This window comes from Schistocerca serialis, chromosome 4 (genome assembly GCF_023864345.2).
Source record: "Schistocerca serialis cubense isolate TAMUIC-IGC-003099 chromosome 4, iqSchSeri2.2, whole genome shotgun sequence".
Lineage (NCBI taxonomy): Eukaryota > Metazoa > Arthropoda > Insecta > Orthoptera > Acrididae > Schistocerca > Schistocerca serialis.
This window is the reverse complement of record NC_064641.1, coordinates 825,503,945-825,531,519: the sequence shown is the minus strand read 5'-3', so window position 1 is coordinate 825,531,519 and position 27,575 is coordinate 825,503,945. Positions and strand designations below refer to the sequence as shown.

The 27,575-nt window shown below is 39.4% G+C and overlaps 1 protein-coding gene across 3 annotated transcripts in view; it reads left to right on the top strand.

The window, feature by feature from the left end:
• Nucleotides 1-27,310, top strand: part of LOC126473423 (RNA polymerase II-associated protein 3) — a 105,945-nt gene extending 78,635 nt beyond the window's left edge. For all 3 annotated transcript variants that reach the window (XM_050100459.1, XM_050100461.1, XM_050100458.1), the window contains 4 exons: nucleotides 6,056-6,220; nucleotides 16,538-16,831; nucleotides 20,513-20,705; nucleotides 27,059-27,310. In XM_050100459.1, coding sequence (XP_049956416.1) covers nucleotides 6,056-6,220; nucleotides 16,538-16,831; nucleotides 20,513-20,705; nucleotides 27,059-27,147 — 741 coding nt within the window. In that variant the 3' untranslated portion in view covers nucleotides 27,148-27,310. The remainder of the gene's footprint in view (nucleotides 1-6,055; nucleotides 6,221-16,537; nucleotides 16,832-20,512; nucleotides 20,706-27,058) is intronic.
• Nucleotides 27,311-27,575: the final 265 nt, after the last annotated feature.

Genomic DNA, 27,575 nt, shown 5'->3' with positions numbered 1-27,575 from the left:
GAGGGTAAGGAGTCATTCCAATCCCGGGAGCGGAAACACTTACCTTAGGGGGAAAAAAGGACAGGTATATACTCGCACACACACACATATCCATCTGCACATACACAGACACAAGCAGACATTTGTAAAGGCAAAGAGTTTGGGCAGAGATGTCAGTCGAGGCGGAAGTAAAGAGGCAAAGAAGTTGTTGAAAGACAGGTGAGGTATGAGCAGCGGCAACTTGAAATTAGCGGAGGTTGAGGCCTGGTGGATAACGAGAAGAGAGGATATACTGAAGGGCAAGTTCCCATCTCCGGAGTTCTGGCAGGTTGGTGTTAGTGGTAAGTATCCAGATAACCCGGACGGTGTAACACTGTGCCAAGATGTGCTGGCTGTGCACCAAGGCATTTTTTTGGGAGGGGGGAATGTGTGAAACAAGTTACATAACCAATCCTTTGAAAAAGTCAATCTGTAAATAATATTAAATTCTTGTATGTCGAGTGCTCTGCAGCTTGTATGTATTTGATAAAGGACATCTTGATGCACTGTATGAGCTGCACTTCCAAAGTATTTACTTGCCAGGCCGGCATTGGGGCATGTAGCCCTTCATCAGTGGCATACACGGTGCACATCTGTATCAAATGATACGTCAGTTGAATATAAAATGTTTAAGATAGTTAAAAATTATGTAGACCTGGGCATTACACAGAGATGCACATAATTTTGAATCACTATAAAGATTTTATACTTGCATGACACACCATTTGATGTACACATGCACAGAATACGCCACTGCTGGGCTATGCGCTGAAATACCGGCCTGCCAAGTACCATATTTACTCAAATCTAAGCCGCACTTGAATCTAAGCCGCACCTGAAAAATAAGACTGTAAATGAAGGAAAAAAAATTTTTGCTGAATCTAAGTCGCACCTGAAATTTGAGACTCTAAATTAAAGGGGAGAGAGAAGTTTTAGACCGCACCTCCAAATCGAAGCAAAGTTGGTCCATTGTAACATGAGAGACAATTTAGGTTGAATGGATGAAGATACAGCTACAGTAGTTTGGTTCGAGTCTTAAGCTTAGCAGTTAAGCTTTACCAGGTAGCCATTGCTATGCGTCAGGCGCTCTGTCCGTATTTATACAGATACTCTTCCTTTTTCACATGCTTCGTCTGGTTTGAATCGATTGCTTATTTTGCTTTGATCTGTTAAGTGCCATTCTCTTTGTTATAGGTGTATTACTGTACTGTGTCATGCATTGTTTGTCGCATTCTGATAACGAGTGTTTATGACCTGTCGCCACTCGCGGCATGGCTTGCTTTTGTGCGTGCTACCACCACTTACAATTAAAAAAAAGAGAGGAATTGTCTCATTAGTGAAACAATGGCAAGAGACTGCTATTTGTTGTTACTTACACTGCTGCTTTCTTTGATAATGATCAACAAGAACCAAATAATAGACTGCGTATGATAGAAGATGATTACTATAATAGTAGAGTTTTATTCATGTATTTTGATAATGTTATACCTTGACGCTGTCTGTCCAGCTGTGGCTGGTGAATGACATAGAATTGGTAATGATGATAATAATAATAATAATAATAATAATAATGAACTGCCAAATCCTCGCAGACTATTTCAACAAACTTCTCAACTGCGAAAGACCTACAGAGGATATTCACTACGAGACATCTACACCAAATCCTGACGCTAAACCGCCAACCATCAATGAAATAGTAGAAATTATCAAGACACTGAAAAACAATAGAGCCCCAGGAGAAGATAGAATTATTGCAGAACTATGGAAACTAAATGATGAAAGATTAACAGGAAAAATTCACAAAATCATATTAAACATTTGGGAAACAGAACAGATCCCTTCTGAATGGAAATGCGCACTCATCCATCCACTCCACAAAAAAGGGGACAAAACTGAACCAAATAATTACAGGGGTATCTCACTTGTACCAGTCACATATAAAATCGTATCAAAAGTTCTCATGAATAGATTAGAAGAACAAGCTGACCCACAAATAGGAGAATACCAGGCTGGTTTTCGCAAGGGACGATCATGCATAGAGCAGATCTGGAATCTGAAAATGATTCTCCAGATTGAGAAACACCCGAAACACAGTGGTTACTTTTGTAGATTTTAAAAAGGCCTACGACTCAATAGACAGAGTAGCGCTCTGTAAGATGCTGGAAGAATTCAGCATTGACAGATAGACGAGAGCAATCATTTGGGAAACATTAACTGACACAGTCTCCAAGATTAAATTTAGTGGGGATATCTCGGAACCATTTGAAATCCAAACTGGAGTGCGACAGGGTGACGGACTTTCACCATTACTCTTTAATATCATTCTTGAAAAATTTATCAGGACATGGGAAAAAGAAGTCAAAGGAATCCAAATTGGCATTAGAAAAGACAATAGATTCAATGTGAAGTGTTTAGCTTTTGCGGATGAACTTGCAATCCTCACAAATAATAGAAAAGAAGCCACTAACGCCATAGAGAAGTTACACGAAATTGCGCAAAGAACTGGCCTGCAAATCTCACATGAGAAAACCCAGTACATAGAAAGAGTGCCACAAGACAAATTGCCTATTGTGACAACCCATGGGAAAATTGTACAAGTACCACATTTTAAGTACCTGGGAGAAATCATCCAGCCATCAGGGATCAACCTAAAGGCCAATGAGGAAAGAATAAGAAAACTACAGAAAGCATATAAACTCACGTGGAACTATTATAACAAAAAGTCCATATCCATTAACCCAAAATTGAGGCACAACAACACTGTCGTACTTCCGGAGGCACTGTATGCATCTGAAACAACACAAATAGGTGGGCAAACTAAAATCAAAGAAATAGAGAAACAAGAAAGGAAAATTTTCAGGAAAATTTTTGGCCTGATACAAGAGCAAGGAATCTGGAAGAAGAGACCAGCATCAGAATTATATAAATACACAGACAAGAGTACGGATACAATAAGGAAAAGAAGAATGCAGTTCTACGGACATATCCACAGGATGAATGAAAACAGAATTTCAAAGTGAATTCTTAAAGTCATCAACTCAGGCAGGGGAAAAACAAAATGGATAAAAGAAGTTGAAGAGGACCTCAGACAAGCACACATAACAGTAAACAATGCAGAAAATAGAACTGAATTCAGGAACATCATCAAAAAACATAAATTTGACACCACAACACAGAAGAGACCAGGATGCAAATGGACAGCAGAGCGAAAGAAACAACACAGTGAACACATGAAGAAAATTTGGGCTCAGAAAAAACGTAAACAATCATCATAAAGGAATTCAAGTTCAAATGCGCTCTTAAATGGGAATAATCGAAAATAATAATAAATAATAATAATAATGAACGAGAGTTTAGCGAAAATTTTTCTCTGTTTGAAAATCTTTGCAGAAGCCTCTTTAGTACATTACATTCTGCACAGAAATTAGTCATCTTAGATTTAAAAATCTAGTCAATTGCTGTGCTTCATTTCTGTCTGTATCACTATTCAGCATAAGAATAATACGAATATAAACTTGACATGATATGTCTCTTCTTCCGTGTTTGCTGTTGTCTCACTCTAGTTTTGCAGTTTATTGGGCAGACAGGATTTAAATGAGATAGCAGCAACCATGAAAGAATTCATGGCATAATGTTTAAATTTGTATTATTCTTATGGTGAAGAGAATACTGCATGTGATTCACGATTCATAAAAGTTCCTATTAGCAACCATCTCTTGTCACAGGTAGGAAAAAATTCAGAATGTAGAGCTGGCCATAGTGACATACATCCCAAACAGTCTTGCCAGTCGGATTTTCATAGTAGATTTTTAGTGATGACTTCAAATGCAGAGCATGTTGTTGTTGTCTTCAGTCCATAGACTAGTTTGATGCAGCTCTCCACGCTTTTCTATCCTGTGCAATGCAAAGTTGCAGTACATAAAATAAGAATGAAAATAACTTAGAAATTAAACGCTGAAATTTAAAACAAAATTTTATTAGGTTTGTAATACATCTTATATGAAATGTTGAAAATATCAGTCCTGATTCTGAATCACTATAACTCGATTCTTTGTTGCTCATTTCTTCATACAGAGCATCGTCCTCCGTACCATGTAGTGCATTGGATATTGAACATTTTTTAAATGCTTGTTGCACAGTGTGATTTGGAACACACTTCCATACATCATAAATCCATTGGTACACTTGTGACAGATTTGCGCATTTTACACGCCCTGTTGGTGTCAGTTGTCTGTTGCTTTTCGAAAGCCAGTCTGTGTACATGCGTTTTAGCTTGTCCTTAAATGATTTATTCAAAAAGAGGTCAAGTGATTGCAGAATTAATGTCGTCCTACCTGGAATTACTGCCCAAGTCCATTTTGCTTTTCTGTAAATTTTGTTTTACTGCAGGTGTTGTATGGCCTGCGTACGCATGTAATACCAACAGGCTGCATAAACCAAGCATTGCGCCAGGACGACGAATCCACACACGCCTAATTCATTCCCGCACCAAGTCCTCTGCAAACCACCCAGTTTCATTTGCTCATACATTTACAGTTTTTGGAAACACTTCCGATTTCGGTAAAGTCTTTTGCTTGAAAATTATGAATGGGGATAATTTATGTCCATCTGCTGTGCAAGCAAGCATGACAGACATCCGCTGTTTATCACCCCCCGGTGTAAGAACACTTATGTCTTTCTTTCCTTTGGCATCAACATATAATTTGACAGCATTTAAAAATATACAGGAGTCTGGTCAGCTTTTCCTATCTGACCAAGAAGGTATTGCTTTTCTGTGCGCTGCCTAGTTATGAAGCACTGAAATTCCACAAGTTTTTCTTCATAATTTTTCGGCAGCTTCTGTGCAACTGAAGTTCACCTCCAAAGTGGAAAACCCCAGTGGTTCCTAAACGGATCAATCCAGCTGTGACTAGCCTTAAAATTTTTGATTTTTTGCTCTCTAGCAATTTCATGTGGCTTAATTTTTAAAATTTTGGCGTTCACAGGCAGGGATTTCTGATGCTGTTTAAAAAATCGCTTCTAGCGCATGATATTGGCCACACTTTGGCCCACTAAATGCTGTCCTGCTTCTTGAACATTCAAATAATTTGTCCCTCTGCAGTCGCCATCACCTGACGTTGCTCTCATCAATCCCGTATTGCAGATCTGTAGCACGATTAGAACTTTGTTCCGCAAAAGAAATAACTCCCCTCTTGAATTTGGCATTGTAATGAAAGCACACTTCATTATGGTTCACTAACACCAACAAGCACTTCCACAAAGCAGTAGGTGCCGCTACGTGAAATCATAATGAGCCGCAGTGTATCAACTCGTGCAACAATCCTAAAGCCTTGTGCATTGTCAGTATTTTTGTGTAAAGAAATTTATTTTTGTTGCTACGAATATTTGAAAGGCTACTACATTCGAAGGTGAATAATACGGAATTTCTATTTACTTCGTTGGATAATGTATGAAAATGCAGTGGTCGAAACTCGGGGCGAAGAAAAAAGCTCATATTCCAACTACTTTTTTTTTTTTATGCAGAGGTTTTGGCACCAGTATTTATCTTTGGCCTGCAAAGCATGCCTGTGGCTACATATATTCGATGGCAGAAGGTAGTTGTGGCGGCACCTACCAACATTTTTCAGAACTTTCGCTTACTTTGCACTCGATTCTAAGTCACAGGCTGTTTTTTGGATTACAAAAATTGGAAAAAAGGGCAGCTTAGATTCGAGTAAATACGGTAAGTACTTTCAAAGGGTGCTCATAGTATACTGCAAGAATGCATTATCTAATAAAAATTCTTGACACAGCACCACCATTGGGTCAGTGTTGGAGAGACATACTCAACATTAAGAACAGATTATGATGGTCTAATATGCTTTTGTTCTCACTGTGTGTGTATGTGTGTGTGTGTTCGTGTGTGTGTGTGTGTGTGTGTGTGTGTGTGTGTGTTTGTGTTTGCTTTTGTTGACACATGCTACATGTGAAAGAAAATTGAACTTACATGGAATATATCATTTTCTGTTTTATTTATTGATGTATTCAACATTTGTAGAAAATGGAAAATGAAGAAAAGGTCCTTCATGAGAAAAACAGTAACACTACTGTTAATTCACTCAGTGGTACTGATGAGAATGAGAGTAAAAATCTCCATGGGCAGAACTTCGAAAGTCAGAATGTTGTTCTTCCAGTGTTCAAGCCACCTCATCTCCGTTCAAAGGTAGGTTTTTGCTTCTGTTTGTATCAAAAAAGAAAAGGAGATACTTAGAAATGTCCGTAATAGGAATTTCATAGTACAACTTTCTGAAATAAAAATTGACATAGAGATAGAAGTAGAGTGCCTTCATACCATTTGCTGATAAAGGAACATTAGCTCCTTCACAGGATCAGTTTGAGTTAAAGCTACCCTAGAAATCATAAGTTAATAACCTCAGACTTCAGCATCATGCTAATGGCAGGTCCTTGATAGTATATAAATAATGAAAGGAGTAAATGTATCAACTCAACCATATAGTTGGGGCACTGAGTCATTGAGAGGCACATAAACATTTCATCCTTCAGGGCTAAAAGAATACATGAATATCTGCAAGACCACATTATGCAAGCAGTGCAGCCAGACTACGACCTAAAGTTTGTATTCAAATAGCATCTAGGCGTAATTTGCAATAACTCATGTGGTGTACTAAACAAGACTGATGGTGTACTAAATAAGACTGACTCATGGCTGCCTTTCTAGCTCCATTGCTGTGAGCAGCTGAGCCCACAAGTCATGACACTTGTGCCTCTGCTTGTGTTAGTCATTCACCACTATCAGTACCTCCATTTGGACATTTTCGACCAGTTCTATGTCAACAGATTTCGTCTTATAGCTTTGGCACATAAAAGTGCCACATCTGCATTGGGAAGTGGGAGTTAGGTATCTATGCTGAAAACCTTGTCAAGATCCTAATAGATAGACAGTATCCTGCCCAGTTAACCCAAAACTAATTTCTTGCACTGTTTCACACTGAGTCAGCAATAAACCCATTACCACTGAGACTCAGTCTCTGCCCAGTAATCCCCATATTGTCCATCGTCACACACCTATAAACTCTAGATCACATTTATCTCAGTGGTCTGACCAGATCTGTGACTTTGATTATGTCCTGAGATTGGGAAGTTGAACCCAGCATCCTACCCTTTTCCCTGAAAATACTATTCTGTTGTCCATTTGATTTATACAAACTGTAGTTCACCCCATTGCTGTCCATACTCCCAATTCTGCCCCCTTATAGATCGTCCACAGATGCAAGATCTGTTCCATACACCCATTCATCAGATCTTACTGCACTCCAATTACTGACATTTCCTATTCTATTAAAGATAGGACCATGTGTGTCGTATATTACCCGGCACAGCAAACTGGTTATCTGACCAGGGCAGCATCAGCATTGTGTAACCTAACATTGAAAAACAGGGAGAGGAGGCAGTATGTAACAGTGTACACTCTGGTATCCTTACAGATGGAGTGCAGCTGCACACTTCACACCTATACTCTGTTCACCAAAACGAGACACAGACTGTAAACACATAAAGGCACATGACCACAGTATTGCCATCAAGGGGTAAACAATACAGGGTGGACTCGTGCTGAGTGTGGCAGTGTCTGTTGCGATTATAAGTCATTAGTGTGTGATTGGAAAATCTAATTGGAAAGTTCATCACATTTGAAAGACTTTTTGATTATTAGTGTAAGTATCAGTGTTAATGATCGCATTCAGCTAATGGCTAATATTTTTTCTCCCATTAGTATCGTGTATGAATAAACTCATAATGTCAACCTCCATGGGCACAGCAAGCTAGATTGACAGATCAGTTTTGACTCCACCCATGAAGCAAACAAAGAAGAAATCATTAAGTTCTGCAGCGAAGCTCATGGTTTTTAATGCATATAAAATGGAGTAGTTGTGTCCAGAGCAGTCAGTGACTGATATTGTTATGAAAGCAGCTGCAGGTGTAGGATGTTCTTCACTGTATCGTGTGATAAGTGAGTACAAGTCTACACACTATTCGAAGTCTCGCAAGAAAAAAAAAATCATGAAAGGACCTTCCATAAAGTATTGATGACTGTGATAGAAATGCGATATTGAGGAAAGTACATGATTTCTTTTTCTGTTACTAATTGCAAACCATAGACAAAGTGCTTGCTGCTGTGAACGAAGATCCAGATCTGGGAAATTTTTGTAGAAATAATGAATTTTTAGTGTGTTCAGCATGGACGCAGTAGCATGCTAATAGGGAGGGATGACATCATTTTATGGAGGCAGTGTTATGTATGAACCATTAAATTATTGAGAGATGAATGAAGACGCATTCACAATTTGGACAAGATGTGGTTGAATGCAGAACATGCCCAAAGTAACGTCTGGGTAGATAACACCATAAGATCTTCTAAATAAGTGTTTGTCTTGATTATCAACAGGAAACAAGGACTGCCAAGGTAAGGTGAATGCCTGATTATCACACACGTTGGGAGAAAAGCAGGTTTTGTCAAAGGCTGTTTGTGGATTTTCAAATCCAAGAAGAGGGGAGATTATCATGATACGTGTGCTGATACTTTTAAAAAGTGATTGAAAGATATTCTTCCTTGCCTTCAAGAAAACACAGCTGTTGTTCTTATGCAGGAAAAACTGTTGTTTGAATTTCTCCATACCACTGCGAATTAAACGGTGTCGGGTTAGTTTGAGCCAGAATCAAAGACTATGTTACAGCAAAAATCAGTACATACAAAATGTCTGAAATTAAAGAACTATCAGAACAAGCAGTAAGAACAGTGACTGCAGAAGAGTGGAACAAATGTGTTCTCTGTGTGGTGGAAAAAAGTTGAAACTCAGATGTGAAAATTAGACTGCTCATAGACGAGATAGGTGTGTGTTGTTATAAACCTCATTGAAAATAGTTAAGAGTTCAACAGAATGAAATTAGTGTTAGCATTCCTTTAACATTATTGTAAATGGTATTTTATTAAAATTGCATGTGTTTGAATCTGCTGTGCCATCTATCAGTTTTGTGTGCTTTCTTTCTTTACATTGTAGCCAAAGTTCACAATAAAGGGTTTCTCGTGAGCAACACACACTTTGCTGTGATGCCAGCCCAGAAGCCAACTGCACAGTGTGCATGAAGGATTTTTGAAACCCCCTTGTTTCACTGGTATGGGTGGTAGTCAGTCACGTGAAAATGTTTGTTTCCTCCCAGCTCTCAGTGAATAGACTATGTACAGCAGTACCCTACAGAACATAGCCAATAAATGTAGGCAAGCACTTGTGTTTGGTGAAACCCTTAAGATGATATCACTTTGACAGAATTTATTCACAGAATTATATGTATGAACCCTCATTTTGTCTAATTAAACCACTGTCCTGCAGTGAACACATAGTGTGTAGTGGGGCAATCACTCTGTTGTAGAAATAATTCAAAAGCCAAGATCACTTAAATACTGTTTACTGGATAACTGGTTTCAACACACTAAAGGTGCCATCATCGGATCTGAATGTAGATTATCATTTATAAACCATTTGGATATAATGATACATGAGGCAGACCAACTGATATAAAATCATTGTCACAAAAAATAAAAACAACTGCTCTCATGGTCATTCTTTTCCATAAGATATGTAAAACTGAAGTCACAAGATAAAACTATTTGGTACATGACCACTACTCAACTAACAACAGTCGGCATCACACTGTGCCAACTAGTTACACTTCAAAAATGAAATGTGTTCATTACTGTTAATTAATAAAAACATCAATGAAGATACATAAAAAACTTCTGTAGTAATTTGCATAGGCAAAATATGATTTCAGTTTTGAAATAGTGTGATCAAACAGAATTGTTTTATTTACATCACAATACCTTTTGTTCAATTTTTATTTTGGTATTTTTATAATGATTTTTGTTTTGTATGTTTTTAGCCCTTCCAATCCCTTTCAATCTGGTACGATCAGTGGTTTGTGATAGACTGTCACTGTTATTTGATGCACTTAACTATATTTATAATTAGTCATCAACATAACTTAAATTTACATGATATTTAATTTGATTTATAACACACACCATAATTCTGATGTAAGGATTGTTTGACACTATGGGAATGACTTAACAAGTCACTAGAATAAATGAAGTGACCTGTGCTGAAGGAGGGCCATGGCACTTAGGCAGTTGTGGTGATAGTCTTGAAGAGATTGAGTTCTCTGCCTCTTTGAATAGTGTGGAGAGATATCGACAAATTTCAGCAGATGCCTTGACAGCCACATGTATTTGTGTGTTTCCAAGACGGCATTTTGTTCTTTTTGCCTGGGGTAAAGGTGCAACAATGAATCACTGTGGCACCAAGATACTTCAATATATTAATTTAATATTATTGTTTATGTACAGAACAATAATAACCAACTTTATTTCAAGTTGTCATTCATTATTTATGAAGTTACTAATGCCTCAGCCATCATATGAAGCCATGGACTTGCAATCCTTGATAACAGATGACTACAAGATAAGTATATCCACAAGAGTTTTGGATCTGAGAATTACGTTACTAGTGGGGGTCCTTAAAAATAAACTGTAATTAGATCTCAGTACCTTGAATGAAAGCCCACTAGAATTAATAGGTTTAGGGTAAGATACTGGGCACTTCAAACCTCATCAACATTCAGTCTGTTCAGTGATGCCCAGTGTTGACCTGATGCCCATGTCAGAGCATGTTTTCTGGGTTTGAAGTCCAGTTCTGTATAACATAAGCTATGAAGTTCTACCAAAGTTAGTATTCCATTATTGCTCATAACATGACAGCTTGTGCCCCCTGCCGCCGTTGGATAAGCAGCTGAGCAGCAAGTCGTATACTCCTAGCTCACTCATTTGTTACATAGTTTAATTCTTAATTTCTTTGCGTGTTTTTGGTACTTGCATTGTTTAATTCATAAATTTCAAGCGTATTATAGTATTTGAGTTGTAGCATCGCGTTTTAGTACCTGAATAGTGTAAATTCGCGTAGTCGTTTGTCTACTGTTTTGTTTTGAACGGCCAGTGTCGGTTGGTCGCAGTCAGTGTGCTCCCTGCCGCCATTGGATAAGCAGCTGAGCAGCAAGTCGTATACTCCTAGCTCACTCATTTGTTACATAGTTTAATTCTTAATTTCTTTGCGTGTTTTTGGTACTTGCATTGTTTAATTCATAAATTTCGAGCGTATTATAGTATTTGAGAGTTGTAGCATCGCGTTTTAGTACCTGAATAGTGTAATTTCGCTTAGTCTCCTTCCGCCGCCGAGCAGTGTCAGCAGTGCGCAAGTAGCAGCATTACTGCATTTACTAGGCAATCTTGTATTTTAATAACCGTTTAAATTTTGTCGATTTGTTTGCGCTCTCTGTAGATTAGTTCAGACGTTCTTAGCAAAACAGTTTTTAGCATGGATAGGGACTGCAACTGCTGTGTTCGGATGCAGGCTGAGTTGGCATCCCTTCGCTCCCAGCTTCAGGCAGTGTTGGCTTCGGTCACACAGCTTGAGGCTGTTGCCAATGGGCATCACTGTGGGGGTCGGGATGGGGGTTTGTCGGGGACGGCCAGCTCGTCCCACACATCCCCTGATCGGACTACGACTGTGGTTGCCCGGGATACTGCCCGCATTGAGGCTGATCCCTCACCTGTGGTAGAGTGGGAGGTCGTTTCAAGGTGTGGCAGGGGGCGAAAGACATTCCGGAGGGCTGAACGGAAAGCCTCTCCAGTTTGTCTGACGTACCGGTTTCAGGCTCTGTCTCAGGCTGATACTGATCTTCGGCCTGACATGGCTGCTTGTCCTGTTCCAGAGGTTGCCCCTCAGTCTGCAAGATCCGGGCAGTCGCAGAGGGTGGGCTTACTGGTAGTTGGGAGCTCCAACGTCAGGCGCGTAATGGGGCCCCTTAGGGAAATGGCAGCAAGAGAGGGGAAGAAAACCAATGTGCACTCCGTGTGCATACCGGGGGGAGTCATTCCAGATGTGGAAAGGGTCCTTCCGGATGCCATGAAGGGTACAGGGTGCACCCATCTGCAGGTGGTCGCTCATGTCGGCACCAATGATGTGTGTCGCTATGGATCGGAGGAAATCCTCTCTGGCTTCCGGCGGCTATCTGATTTGGTGAAGACTGCCAGTCTCGCTAGCGGGATGAAAGCAGAGCTCACCATCTGCAGCATCGTCGACAGGACTGACTGCGGACCTTTGGTACAGAGCCGAGTGGAGGGTCTGAATCAGAGGCTGAGACGGTTCTGCGACCGTGTGGGCTGCAGATTCCTCGACTTGCGCCAGAGGGTGGTGGGGTTTCGGGTTCCGCTGGATAGGTCAGGAGTCCACTACACGCAACAAGCGGCTACACGGGTAGCAGGGGTTGTGTGGCGTGGGCTGGGCGGTTTTTTAGGGTAGATGGCCTTGGGCAAGTACAGAAAGGGCAACAGCCTCAACGGGTGCGGGGCAAAGTCAGGACATGCGGGGACCAAGCAGCAATCGGTATTGTAATTGTCAACTGTCGAAGCTGCGTTGGTAAAGTACCGGAACTTCAAGCGCTGATAGAAAGCACCGAAGCTGAAATCGTTATAGGTACAGAAAGCTGGCTTAAGCCAGAGATAAATTCTGCCGAAATTTTTACAAAGGTACAGACGGTGTTTAGAAAGGATAGATTGCATGCAACCGGTGGTGGAGTGTTCATCGCTGTTAGTAGTAGTTTATCCTGTAGTGAAGTAGAAGTGGATAGTTCCTGTGAATTATTATGGGTGGAGGTTACACTAAACAACCGAACTAGGTTAATAATTGGCTCCTTTTACCGACCTCCCGACTCAGCAGCAGTAGTGGCAGAACAACTGAGAGAAAATTTGGAATACATTTCACATAAATTTTCTCAGCATGTTATAGTCTTAGGTGGAGATTTCAATTTACCAGATATAGACTGGGACACTCAGATGTTTAGGACGGGTGGTAGGGACAGAGCATCGAGTGACATTATACTGAGTGCACTATCCGAAAATTACCTCGAGCAATTAAACAGAGAACCGACTCGTGGAGATAACATATTGGACCTACTGATAACAAACAGACCCGAACTTTTCGAATCTATATGTACAGAACAGGGAATCAGTGATCATAAGGCCGTTGCAGCATCCCTGAATATGGAAGTTAATAGGAATATAAAAAAAGGGAGGAAGGTTTATCTGTTTAGCAAGAGTAATAGAAGGCAGATTTCAGACTACCTAACAGATCAAAACGAAAATTTCTGTTCCGACACTGACAATGTTGAGTGTTTATGGAAAAAGTTCAAGGCAATCGTAAAATGCGTTTTAGACAGGTACGTGCCGAGTAAAACGGTGAGGGACGGGAAAAACCCACCGTGGTACAACAACAAAGTTAGGAAACTACTGTGAAAGCAAAGAGAGCTCCACTCCAAGTTTAAACGCAGCCAAAACCTCTCAGACAAACAGAAGCTAAACGATGTCAAAGTTAGCGTAAGGAGGGCTATGCGTGAAGCGTTCATTGAATTCGAAAGTAAAATTCTATGTACCGACTTGACAGAAAATCCTAGGAAGTTCTGGTCTTACGTTAAATCAGTAAGTGGCTCGAAACAGCATATCCAGACACTACGGGATGATGATGGCATTGAAACAGAGGATGACACGCGTAAAGCTGAAATACTAAACACCTTTTTCCAAAGCTGTTTCACAGAGGAAGACCGCACTGCAGTTCCTTCTCTAAATCCTCGCACAAACGAAAAAATGGCTGACATCGAAATAAGTGTCCAAGGAATAGAAAAGCAACTGGAATCACTCAATAGAGGAAAGTCCACTGGACCTGACGGGATACCAATTCGATTCTACACAGAGTACGCGAAAGAACTTGCCCCCCTTCTAACAGCCGTGTACCGCAAGTCTCTAGAGGAACGGAGGGTTCCAAATGATTGGAAAAGAGCACAGATAGTCCCAGTCTTCAAGAAGGGTCGTCGAGCAGATGCGCAAAACTATAGACCTATATCTCTTACGTCGATCTCTTGTAGAATTTTAGAACATGTTTTTTGCTCGCGTATCATGTCATTTCTGGAAACCCAGAATCTACTATGTAGGAATCAACATGGATTCCGGAAACAGCGATCGTGTGAGACCCAACTCGCCTTATTTGTTCATGAGACCCAGAAAATATTAGATACAGGCTCCCAGGTAGATGCTATTTTTCTTGACTTCCGGAAGGCGTTCGATACAGTTCCGCACTGTCGCCTGATAAGCAAAGTAAGAGCCTACGGAATATCAGACCAGCTGTGTGGCTGGATTGAGGAGTTTTTGGCAAACAGAACACAGCATGTTGTTATCAATGGAGAGACGTCTACAGACGTTAAAGTAACCTCTGGCGTGCCACAGGGGAGTGTTATGGGACCATTGCTTTTCACAATATATATAAATGACTTAGTAGATAGTGTCGGAAGTTCCATGCGGCTTTTCGCGGATGATGCTGTAGTATACAGAGAAGTTGCTGCATTAGAAAATTGTAGCGAAATACAGGAAGATCTGCAGCGGATAGGCACTTGGTGCAGGGAGTGGCAACTGACCCTTAACATAGACAAATGTAATGTATTGCGAATACATAGAAAGAAGGATCCTTTATTGTATGATTATATGATAGCGGAACAAACACTGGTAGCAGTTACTTCTGTAAAATATCTGGGAGTATGCGTACGGAACGATTTGAAGTGGAATGATCATATAAAACTAATTGTTGGTAAGGCGGGTACCAGGTTGAGATTCATTGGGAGAGTGCTTAGAAAATGTAGTCCATCAACAAAGGAGGTGGCTTACAAAACACTCGTTCGACCTATACTTGAGTATTGCTCATCAGTGTGGGATCCGTACCAGGTCGGGTTGACGGAGGAGATAGAGAAGATCCAAAGAAGAGCGGCGCGTTTCGTCACTGGGTTATTTGGTAACCGTGATAGCGTTACGGAGATGTTTAATAAACTCAAGTGGCAGACTCTGCAAGAGAGGCGCTCTGCATCGCGGTGTAGCTTGCTCGCCAGGTTTCGAGAGGGTGCGTTTCTGGATGAGGTATCGAATATATTGCTTCCCCCTACTTATACTTCCCGAGGAGATCACGAATGTAAAATTAGAGAGATTAGAGCGCGCACGGAGGCTTTCAGACAGTCGTTCTTCCCGCGAACCATACGCGACTGGAACAGGAAAGGGAGGTAATGACAGTGGCACGTAAAGTGCCCTCCGCCACACACCGTTGGGTGGCTTGCGGAGTATCAATGTAGATGTAGATGTAGATGTAGAAATTGCTGTCAAGTAATACATTTATCCACATTATCAAGGCATTTATACTGTGTACACTTGGTTGGTTTTCTGTGGGTTGAATACTTCATTTCCACTCATCTCAGCTTAGTATCCTATCTGCCCTAATTTGTGCACCGCAGACCAGCTCACCTTTAACATTTTGCCTTGCATGTTGAGTCACCTTTTCTGCCTGTACTGTTAGTGCTTTCTTCTTTTCATCACCAATAATTCTGTTTACAGCAAGCTTCTACTGTCTGGAAGCAGCACACACTACTTTAAATCGATCATATCTGTACCTAGTAACAGGACGAAGTTGGTTTCCGCTATTGCCAGGTATACAAATTCCTTTTTTACCAAATGCACTGCAGTTGTTTCAGCTTCCTGTGTAGATACAACAGTTATAAACTTGAGCACCCCATTTATGAATATGATGTACACCACAGCATGACTGTCTTGAAAAGCTGCATCGACTTCTAAAAACTGAACAAGTAGTTAGCGCTTCTTCTCCTGCCCGACTTGTATTCTCTTTACCTAGGTCTCAGTTGTTCCATCTCCTTGGCTGCCCCCGTTCCATTGCTTTGCCTTTGCTCTTTCTCTTCCATTCATTTTCCACTCTGCTCCTCACCTGTCCTGATATTGTGTTCCCCGTTCTTGCAGTCTCCCCAATCCCCCCCCCCCCCCCTCTCTCTCTCTCTCTCTCTCTCTGCCTGTCTGTCTGTCTCCCTCTCCCTACAGTTGTCTCACCTCTCCTGATTTTCAGTATCTTAAAACATCATGTCAGTACCACACATTATTCCCTCCCCTCTCCTTTCCTTACACCTCTCTGCTCAGATGCAGAGAGATTAAAAGTTTTCAGTTATTGGTACTATGCCATTCTTGAAGTATCTTGAGGTTGAATGTTTCAGTCTGTCACACAGCTGGCACATTTTTTGTAAGAAGGCCAAAACAGCAGATCATAATATTCGGCAGGAATGACACGGGACCATTACTCGAGACCGAATCCACAATACAAATTTGCAAATTTGTAACTGATGGATATGTATTCCCTGTGTGCTCTAATTTATTGCTTGTGATTTATTTCAGTATAGTGGGTAATTGTTATTGCTATACATCATAAGCTCTGTGGTTGAATATATGTCAAGTGAATTTATAAAGGGAATATAATTGCTTTTCATGGTCAACTGTTTGTGTCTGTGTTATTTGAAGCATGTGATTTTCTTTCAGAAACCTCTTAAGCATATAGAAATAAAAGAAGTAATTGTTAATAGTCTTAACGAAGATAAAAAGGAACCACAGGTTGTTAGTGAAGACAATACTTGCATGAATACAATCCCTCGGACTGAAAACCAGGGCGAAGATAATATACAAGAAGAGAAACTGCATCCGCAAAAGAGAGCTGATGATTTGAATGAAGGAGCTGACATGCAGCTTCCTCCTGTTCCAGCATCATCTGTGCAATTCATAAGTGCCTGGAATACAGTTAAAAGGAGGCCAGGACAAAGATTTCATTATTTGAAGGTATGTTTCATGCAGGCTGATTTTTAGTGTTTGGCAGCATATAATTGAAGATTCTAATCTGTAGTGGAAACTGTAGTGGAGGGGGAGTTGACTTGGACATATGGTAGGAATGAAAGAATAAATTTATATTCAAGGTGTATCATTTTTGGTGATAAGATTATGAACAAGATAAACACCAAATTCACTTAATTTTAGGTGTTGTATGCATTATGGGTCTTCTTTTTCTCTTTCTTTTTCATATCTATAACTCTTTGTACCCAGGAGTCAGTTGAACCAATCAATACTGGACATCGACTTTGCCTGTGAAGTAATGATGATAATAAGTAGAGATGATAAGAGTACAAACAGAAAGAGAACAGGACACTGATGTTTGTTTTTTATTTGTATTATTTTTTTGATTGTGTGGAGACCTAATTGCAACGGCCCACAGTACAAAGGTTTACTTTTTTGTTCATGTTTGACTATATTTACAAACTGAACTGACTTGATGCCTCCATTCTGAAACCTCACTCAGTTATTTTATTTCCATTTCATCTTAAATTAGTTATCACTTTTGATGATTTACACAGAGGCGGCTGCGGTGGCCTTGCAGTTCTAGGCGCTTCAGTCCGGAACCGCAAGACTGCTATGGTCGCAAGTTCGAATCCTGCCTCAGGCATGGATGTGTGTGATGTCCTTAGGTTAGTTAGGGTGATGTCCTTAGGTTAGTTAGGTTTAAGTAGTTCTAGGGAACTGATGACCTCTGATGTTAAGTCCCATAGTGCTCAGAGCCATTTGAACTATTTGATTTACACAGAGAACTCCATAAATAACTATGCTCAGCACATTGTCTCACAGGGGACCACTAACTGAAAATTAGTTTCCATCAAAGTTATTGTTACATCATGACACTCACAATTACTTTCTCTGAGACTGTTAATTCAGAGGCTTCATCTGATAACTCGCACCTGAAACCTGTAGCTGTTCAACTCAGCACATAGTTGCCACTGGATCTGTCACACCACCCTGTGACTCAGACTGTGCATTTTGGAGTTTCCTCTATCAGAATCAATAATAATAATAATAATAATGTATCATGGATCTGGTGATGAATTTGTGTCAACTCGCTTTTTTCTTTTATATACAAGGCGTACAACTTTGCTTCCACCGTTTTTTTTTCCCCCAACATATGAGGCTTTAATGAAACAAATTGGTTACACATTTATCATTCAAAGTATTTTCCATCATTGGCCACTACTTTCTCCCATCTTTCTGGCAGTGTACAAATCCTGCGTTGAAAAAACTGTTCATCTTTTGAAGCGATCCACGAATCGATCTGATTCGTGACTTCTTCATGAGATCGGAAATGTTGGTCAGCCAGGCCATGCACCATTGATCTAAACAGGTGATAGTCAGAGGGAGCAATGTCTGGAGAATATGGCAGGTGGGGTAGGACTTCCCATTTTAACATTTCCAAGTAAATTTTACCTCTTTTGCAGCATGGGGTCGAGCGTTGTTGTGCTGCAAAATCACTGTATCTTGCCTCTCGCTGTATTGCGGTCATTTGTCTTTTAATGCTATGCTCAAACGCATTAATTGTGTTCGATAACGAGCACCTGTGATTGTTTCATTGGTTTTAACACTTCATATACGCGACGCCGAGCTGATCCCATCAAATGCAAAGCGTGATCTTGGAGCTGTGAATATTCGGTTTGGCCGTCAACGTGGAATCATGGCTGAGATATCCCCATGATTTTTTGCATTTAGGGTTATCATAATGAACCCATTTTTCGTCCCCGCTCACAATACAATGCAGAAATCCCTTCCCTTTTTGCCTCTGAAGCAACTGTTCATACAAACACGCACACACACACACACACACACACACACACACACACACACACACACACACCGTTCAACATCTCTTGGTTTCAGCTCATACGGTGCCTCTGAAGCAACTGTACACACACACACACACACACACACACACACACACACACACACACACACACACACACACACCGTTCAACATCTCTTGGTTTCAGCTCATACGGGACCCAAGTTCCTTCTTTCTGAATCATGATCATAGCCTTGAGATGTTTTGAAATGGCTTGCCGTGTCACTCCCACTAATTGTGCCAATTCTTCTTGAGTTTGACGCCAGTCTTCACTCAGCAGTGTCTCCAACTCTGCATCTTCAAAAACATTCTCTCTTCCATCACTATGCCAGTCAATGACATTAAAATCACCGTTCTTGAAGTGTTGAAACCACTCGCAACACATTCTTTCACTAATAGCGTCCTTACCATACATACTTGAGAGCATTCGCTGAGACTCAGCTGCTGTTTTCTTCATATTGAAACAAAACAGTAACACCTCCCACAAATGACGAGAATTAGGCTTGTAAACTGACATTTTCAATCAAGAACAACTTTTGTAGACACAAATCGACTAATGTTTGAATGAGGTTATATTAACCGAGATCCAAGCTAACTGCCTGATGTCTGTGATCTGTTTCTTTCGACTGCTACTTACCGTTGGCGCCACCTATCGGCAAACGGCGGAAGCAAAGTTGTACACCTTGTACAAAAGAACCTTAGGGTTTGTGCCCTTGCATTCTAATCTATAGTGTAGCCTGAGGCCCAGGTTGGGTTGAAGGGTAACAGGTTGGTTGAGAGGTGCCAGAATGGTATCGAAAGCTTCAGTTAACCCGAACCCAACATTGTAAGTACAAGATGTGCTGTAGACATTGTATATTTTTAAACACTTGGACTTTGTGTGATTAAAGTGTGAATGTTACTACATTGTAATCACACTGTGCTTATATTTACTCCCTTTCAAAGATGTTTTCCATCCCCCGGTAAATTTGAATTAGAAATATCAAATTGAGCATTCATAACAGATTGTTTATTAGAAAATGAAGGTTAGTGGCCCACAGGAAGGGGACTACCGAACAGAAAGAAGTGATTAATAGAAACATTTGCTGTGTGATGATAACCAATGCATTATTAAAATTGTAATAAAATATAGTTCTACGAAGTTCATCAGTCATCATTATGCATGCTATGATAACATATCAGTCACTCGAACAGTGAGAGAGTAGTTAAGTGACATAGCAAAACACCCCTTCCAAGTATGAGGAGTATCAGATTGCAAGAGAGTAAACTGAAATCTCAGTACTATGTGAACTAAGAAACTGCATCAAAATAAAAGATGAATGTGGAGTGAAACATGAGAAGTTAATTTTAAAAAGTAATCAGGAGAAGGGGACTACCAAGCAAATAAGAAGAGGAAAAGATAAACAAAACAAAAAATATTGAACAGGGACAAATGTAGTTTAATATTTACCACTGTAACACAATTGTCCTGAGGTCAAATTACACCTTAAAGGAAAGCATTTCAGGCATTAATTTCACCACTATAACCAAAAAATTAGCTGTATAACAAAACAAATGTATACTAAATAGGCATGACATAAAAGCAAAGAGTTTGGTTTTTTAGGCTGTGGAGTAGGTAGTGGGATGCTATGCAGTATAACATCATTCAGTGCTTCACCATTAGCATTTTGTTTTTTTTTTTTTTTGGTAAAATATTCTCTCTCCCTGTCGTGTGTGTGTGTGTGTGTGTGTGTGTGTGTGTGTGTGTGTGTGTGTGTACGCAACAAGATGTCATGCTCTGATGAAATTTGTGAATTGTCTCACAGCAAATTCCTGGTGACAAAATACCCAGTATTTTCCGTGAGTCAATGGAGAGCAATATGTTGAGCGAGATAATAACAACACTGGTAGAAGATTTTCTTCAACACAAAGCTGCTGTGTACCCTTACCTTAAAGGGCTGTCAGAAGTGAAAAGATTTGGAGCTCTGACAATGTTCCTATCAAAGAGTGATAAATCAGGTATGTATACATACATTTTTCACCGATAATCCCAAAACTCCATATGGGATGGCTTTCATTGTAACAAAAAATGTAATTTACCATTAAGGTCCTGTTGAGGTGATGTAATAGTGTGCTTGAGAATTTTTCAGTAGTTAATATGTCATCTAAAATTAATGTACTCTGTTACAAGTGACTGAATAGGAAGCATTAGAATGCCACTTAGCTTGAGGTATTTCTAGTGAGCTGTAAATTTTTTTTATCTTCACAGCCCCTCTTATCGATTTTTCTTTCTTTTTCTTCCTTTATTTTATAGGTTTCCATATTCTAGGAGATAATACTTTCTGACAGATCACATTAACCCATCAGAAAAAGTAGTGAATATTTGTTGAAAATGATATCTTTGTGTGGCTGTTTGACTGCATTACAATTATTGCAAATTCATGTCATATTAGAAACATATTAGACTGTGGGAGCATCCAACTGTTGCTATATTGTTGGAATACGGTACTCTCAGACCTGACTAATGGTATTGTCGTGTAAAGTTTCTACTAACAACTACTACACGGCATTTTTGAGAGGTGGCATTAGTTTTGTTTTACTGTTTGGTATTGTTGAAGTAGTGGAAGCTCAGAAAGTGGCAAAGTAGTTTGTTTGTAGTTCTTACTCAACAACAGTACCTTGAATTGCTTAGTATAAATTTTTTCAACCTTCGGAAAAGACCATATACAGTTGTTTGGCACAATTTTGTCATAGCCAAGTGTCCATTAATGATGATTTTCTTGGAGATCAACCAAGATTCAAAATCTGTAATTATGTTTTAAGTTTCTGGGCCTAATTTTCAATGATGTGCTGAGTTTATTGCCACAACTGAAGCATCTAAGTGCGTGCTATCTCAAAACACTCAGTGTTTTAAAGTTATTAGTGAAAGAACATGGGGTGCAGACAAAATGTAGGGGAATTAGGATCAGCCCCAACTGGGTGGTGGGTGTGAGGAGGAGCCTGGGGCTACGAGGTGGAGGGATAGCAGGGTAGGGGGATGAGGGACAGTAAAGCGCTGCTTGTGATAGCGTACAAGGTGGAGAGAGGGTTGGACAGCTGGGTGCAGTTGGGAGGTTAGATGGAAGGTGGGGGAGCTTAGCAGAAAAGGAGAGAGGTAAAAAGACTGTGGGTGCATTGGTGGACTAGAGGACTGTGTAGTGCTGGAATGGGAATAGGGAAGGGGCTAGAGAGTAAGGACAAAGACTAATGAAGGTTGAGACCAGGAGGCTTACAGGAACGTAGGATATATCGCAGGCAGAGTTCGCACCCGTGCAGTTCAGAAAAGCAGGTGTTGGTGGGAAAGATGCAGATGGCACAAGCTGTGAAGCTGTCATTGAAATGAAGAACATAGTGTTGGCTGGCGTGCTCAGCAATTGGGTGGTCCAGTTGTGTATTGGCTACAGTTTGTCGGTGGCCATTCATGCGACAGACAGCTTGTTGGTTGTCATGCCCACATAGAGTGCAGCACAATGGTTGCATGACAAAAATGTTGGCCAAAAGCTCATTTTCTGACACACTGTTTACTGCCTATCTGCAACTCAGCATCTCCGCTGCATAGTGAGTAGCAACTGTCCTTTTCATAATATTGTTATATCTTACATTTCTGTTACATTCATTTCTACTGTTTTTGGACTTTAAAACTTGACCACATTTACTCAGTAAATCTGAGTCATAATTTGTTCACATATATGTTTTTTAACTGCTTGTTTTTGTCACAGTAGAATAAATACTAATTTTAAAACAGTGAACCATATATTATTAATATTATTATTATTATTATTATTATTATTATGTTTTTAATTATTTCCACTGCAAAAAAATAATTTCTCGGCTTGTGAATTAGACTGTTATATATTAATTATTCTTTCACTTGACTTTACGTTCTTGCTTCATACGGTACGTCAGAAAACAGGTATCGAGTGATTCACAAAGTTACACAACAGCCCACCAATGATTATGCATCTATAATTTTCTATCAGACCAACAGTGACAAGTATTCTATATTATTCTTCACCCTACAGTGGAGGGACTGTTCATAAATAGACCATGAGCAACAAGGCCATTTGGGATTCACTCGAAACAGAAGCTAGTAACTTCGTGTATAACTGTTTTATTGTTCTTAACTGAGGTTGGAGTCATCAGTAGCTCTAGTTGGTCAGGGGGTATATTATTGAAACTTCCTTAATGATTAAAACTGAAAGCCCGACTGAGACTCAAAACTGCTATCCATGTAGCTGTGTGAAGTGGACTCCTGATCAATTAAGCTTATCCTGACACCTCTCCACCCTATGATGCAAAGCAAGAAATCTGCAGGCTACATTATTGCAGAACTGTCTGAGTCTCTTGATTCAGATCCCACTCGGCTCTGTACCAATAGTCTCCTATCAGTCCTGTTGATAACACTAAATATGGTGAGTCCGCCTTTGTCTTACAAACACAAGTGGCTATCTTTACCACTTCAGATAACTACTGGAAATCAGAGATAATCTCTTCTGATTCAAAGCAAGTCACATAATTAGTTGTGACACTAGCCACAACGTGTTTTTAAAAATTCAAGGAAATAAAGCTACAGATGAAGCACCTAAGGATGTCTTCATGGAAAATACTGTGACACAAGGTGCCATCAGCCTTCATGCAGTCATTTTTGTTTTGAGACTCAGCTTCAGGGGGAGAAAGGGTGGCTCACAGTAAGGAACTACGTGTGGTCTGTGGAGGTAATGATCGAGCTGTGACAATCATTGTCCTGCTCACTGAGTCAAGTGAAGTAAAGTTAATGTACCTCAGGGTAGGACATTACTCTCCATCCTCCAGTGGAAACGCCACCAGTGTGTGTGTACTGCCTACGATTTGCACTTCTGTCACATTTTAACTGTATGTGCTTTGTATTGTTACAAGGGCAAATGTTTGTTCACCAGCTGACCTATCTGCATTTTCTTTTTCCTAGTAATAATATGAATGTGGCTTCTGCTTTAAGGTTCTGTGTTAAGTCTGTCCATATGCATAAACTGTCAGGGAGAAAAATATAATATGTTTTGAGTGTAACTGACTCATCATCCCCTCCTCTCCCCACCCACCTCTCCAACCCAAACATTTATACTAAATCTTTTTATTATTCTTGTGATACAGTTGTGGCTTATGTGCTTTCAAACTTTTCTTTTTGTGAAGCTAATATAATTGCAAAAAAATGGGATTATATTATATTACATTCTTTATACTCACACATAGAGTGCCTTATGGCAAGTGACGGCAAGTTGTCACACCTGTGACTGATGACTTACTTAATGATAGCACCTATTATGATTATAAAATTGGCAGTTAATTCATCTGCACAACAGAGAACTTAATTGTTCTTACTGAAAAATTCATAACTTAAGATTGCCTTGTTCATATATTCTGGTCATATGTGTATATGTTTGGCGCTCCCCTCATTTGCAGTTATCCCATGTACCTTGAAGACAAATTATCTAACTACAAGAAAATTAATCTTCTAAGTAATTCCTTTGAAAGGAAATTAGATGTTGCTCTTTCTTTTTTTTTTTTTAATGAAAAAAAAGTATCACGTGAGAAATAAATTTGGGCTTCCATCATAATTTCCATTTTCTGACAAGAATTTTTATTTTTGTGTCAAAGTTAAAATTGTTCACTTGATTTAACTTCCGTGATTGCAAACTCTTAGGTGTCTTTATTTTATATTAATTTCACTAAATAAGGGACATATGTTGGAAAATAAACTATATTACATACTTGCAGAATGTTTGAAAGTTTTCCTATTGTCTGCACAAGGAAATAGTATTACTGGCAAATCCATTTCTCCAGAATGAGATGCTTCAAAAATATTTGTAGTCGTTCAACTATGGAATCCCTTGCTGTTTGTCTGTGGGTTGGGTTAAATACAAATATGTTTCAGAAAATCATCTGAAAATGTCTTCCCAGTTACTACAGTACAGTAGTAAGTGTGAAATAGAGGGTTATTTTAATCCAACCAATGCAGCAAAATTCGGACTATTTTATTTAACTTTGATCACTGCCACACATTTAGTAATGTTAACACTATGCCGTCGCACGTGGTGTTGTGCGCGAAATAGCAGTCAACGGCCGGCGATACCACAGTGTTGTCATGCGCAAAATGGTGGTCAGCAGCCAGTGACACCACAGTGGTGTCGTGAGCATAGCATCATGCAGTGGCCAGCATCAGCGCTTTAGTATCTTTCTCATTCTGTTGGTGTTTTGTTTAGGTAACAATAAGTTACACATGTCAACAAGTTTTCTGTTTTTATAAGTACATGTGCCTTTTCATCATGGCAGATGAAAGAGACAATATGATTATTTACGATGAATGTGCGGACGTCTTGTCTGACGTTCCAGACGACTTGGCTGGTTAGGAAGAAGACATTAGATATCAAAAAAATAAAAGTGAATCAGAACCATTGGAAGATAGTGAAATAAGTTCAAGAAGAATTCGGCGAATGCTAAGGTTGCCAACTGATTCGGATGAAACGGACAAAGAAGACAGTGCACAGTGGTCAGAGTTTGATTTATCGATGACCAATAATACATTTGAAGGATCTCCGGGTCCAAACATATTCCCAAAGATACACAGAGCGTTGAGGCTATTGTAGAATTATATATTTGGAATGATCTATTTGAGTATATTAGCAACAAAACCATTAAGTACTACAGTTAAAATTGCAATAGAAGGAAACTGGATAAAAAAATGCCAAATATGTCAACATTACGGGACCCAAACTTAGAAAATGGTTTGGGCTTGCTGTCCTTATGGGAATTTGTAAAAAAAGCAAGGATCGATGATTATTGGTCAACGGATCCGTTGGTAGACACACCGATATTTCGCAAAATGATGTCCCACAGCCGATTCAGACAAATATTATCATTTTTATATTTTTCTGACACAATAATAAATCAGATAATGCCAACCAGCTCTTCAAAGTGCAGTTCATAATTAATTATTTTTCCAAAAAGTTTAAAGAAACTTTTAATCTAAGTCAAAACACCTCAATTGGTGAAGGAACGATACCATGGCATGGACGGTTAAATTTTAAAGTGTACAATCTGTCAAAAATTACGAAATATGGCATACTCATTTGAATGCTGTGTGATTCGATTACATGATACATTTCCTCATTCCAAGATATATTCTGGTGCTGGACAGCCTTTAGCAAAAATAGTGATGGAACTATTGACACCTTATTATGGAAAGTGGCATCACCTCTACATGGATGATTATTATAATGGTGTAGAACTTGTAGAGAAGTTACTTGGAAAGAAAATTCAAGTTTGTGGAATGATACGGCAAAACAGAAGGTTTCCAGAAAAATTAAAGCACGCAAAAGCCAATGTGTTTGAAGCTTATCAACGGAAAGGTGAAGTACTCGCACAGGTATGGAGAACTCCGAAAACTAAAACGATATGAATGATCTCTACAATACATAATGCCGCTTTGACACTCAAAGAAAACAAAGAAAAACTAATTACACAATTTAAAAAAAACACCTGAAAGTGATTAGACTACAGCAAATACATGAAAGGAGCGGATTGGGCAAACCAAAATTTGATTTATTACCCTATACACAGAAGCTAATAAAATGGTCAAAAAAGGTTTGTATGTACCTCTTTAATTGCACATTATTTAACGCATTCCGTACATGCCAATATTTCAATACAGAACACAAGAGTCTCAAATTTCATAATTTTTTATTGAAAGTGTCTGATAAGCGGATAAAAGACCATGTTCCTGCTTCTGAGGAAAACTTGGAGGTTGCCACTACATCGCTAACGTCTCATCATGATCTGGCTGACAGACTTTCTGGTCACATAAAGCAACACCAACTAATACTTATTTCCGAAACGAATAAACAAAAATGAAGAAACTGCCGTGTATGTTCCAAAAACAAAAAAGAACAACAACAAACATAATGTGAAAGTCTTGTGGAGTTGTGTTACATCTTGGAGACTATTTGCTGCATTCACAAGAAAGAGAAATACTAAACACCAAAGACAATGCAAATAAACAAATTTATGGGGAAAAACAAATTTTGTGTTTATGTACATATGTATATCGGCAAAATTTCATAAAACTAGAGGAACAGGGTTGAGAAATTATGAGGATTGACGATGAGTTTAGTAAAACTTAACAACTTGTAATCCGAATTTGTGCTGCCGGCGCCAAGCAAATAAATTTGTACGAAATGTGTGGACAGCAAAGTGTTAATATTGAAACTTGTGAATGCCTTACATTTAAGATTTTGTAATCAGAATGTGAAGTGTGTCTTGAGTTATGACAAACAGTTTGTAATAGTGTCTTATTCTGACAGGATTGGAGAAACTGCTGGTCTCGTGTGAGACAAATAAGGAATGCACTGCAGAAGAAGCAGCTAACCTCAGAAACAAATATGAACTGTGAAATATTTAGCTTTTAGAATGAGATGTCAGAGAGAGAGAGAGAGAGAGAGAGAGAGAGAGAGAGAGAGAGAGACATGTGAATAATGGTGTTTCAGAAACATGTAAATAGTTTTGTATGCTATGTGTTTCTTTGTATTTGTGAAGTAAATAACTTTGTTACATAATGTATTTTTCATCACAAGAATTTTCTCCATCATTTAGTTTAATGCTGACAGAAAATTGTGAAACTTTATGACTAAAATCTCAGCACTTTGTTTTTTTTTAATTTATTGTGAGAAAGGGAAGCAATTTAAATTTTAATCAGAACACTTGGATTATTTGGTTGGTACTCTGTAGCACAGCAAATGTGTTAACATTAATCTTACTGAATCCTTCCACATTGCATCACATGTCACAAAGTGGTCATGGAACTGAAAAGGGATTTCAAGG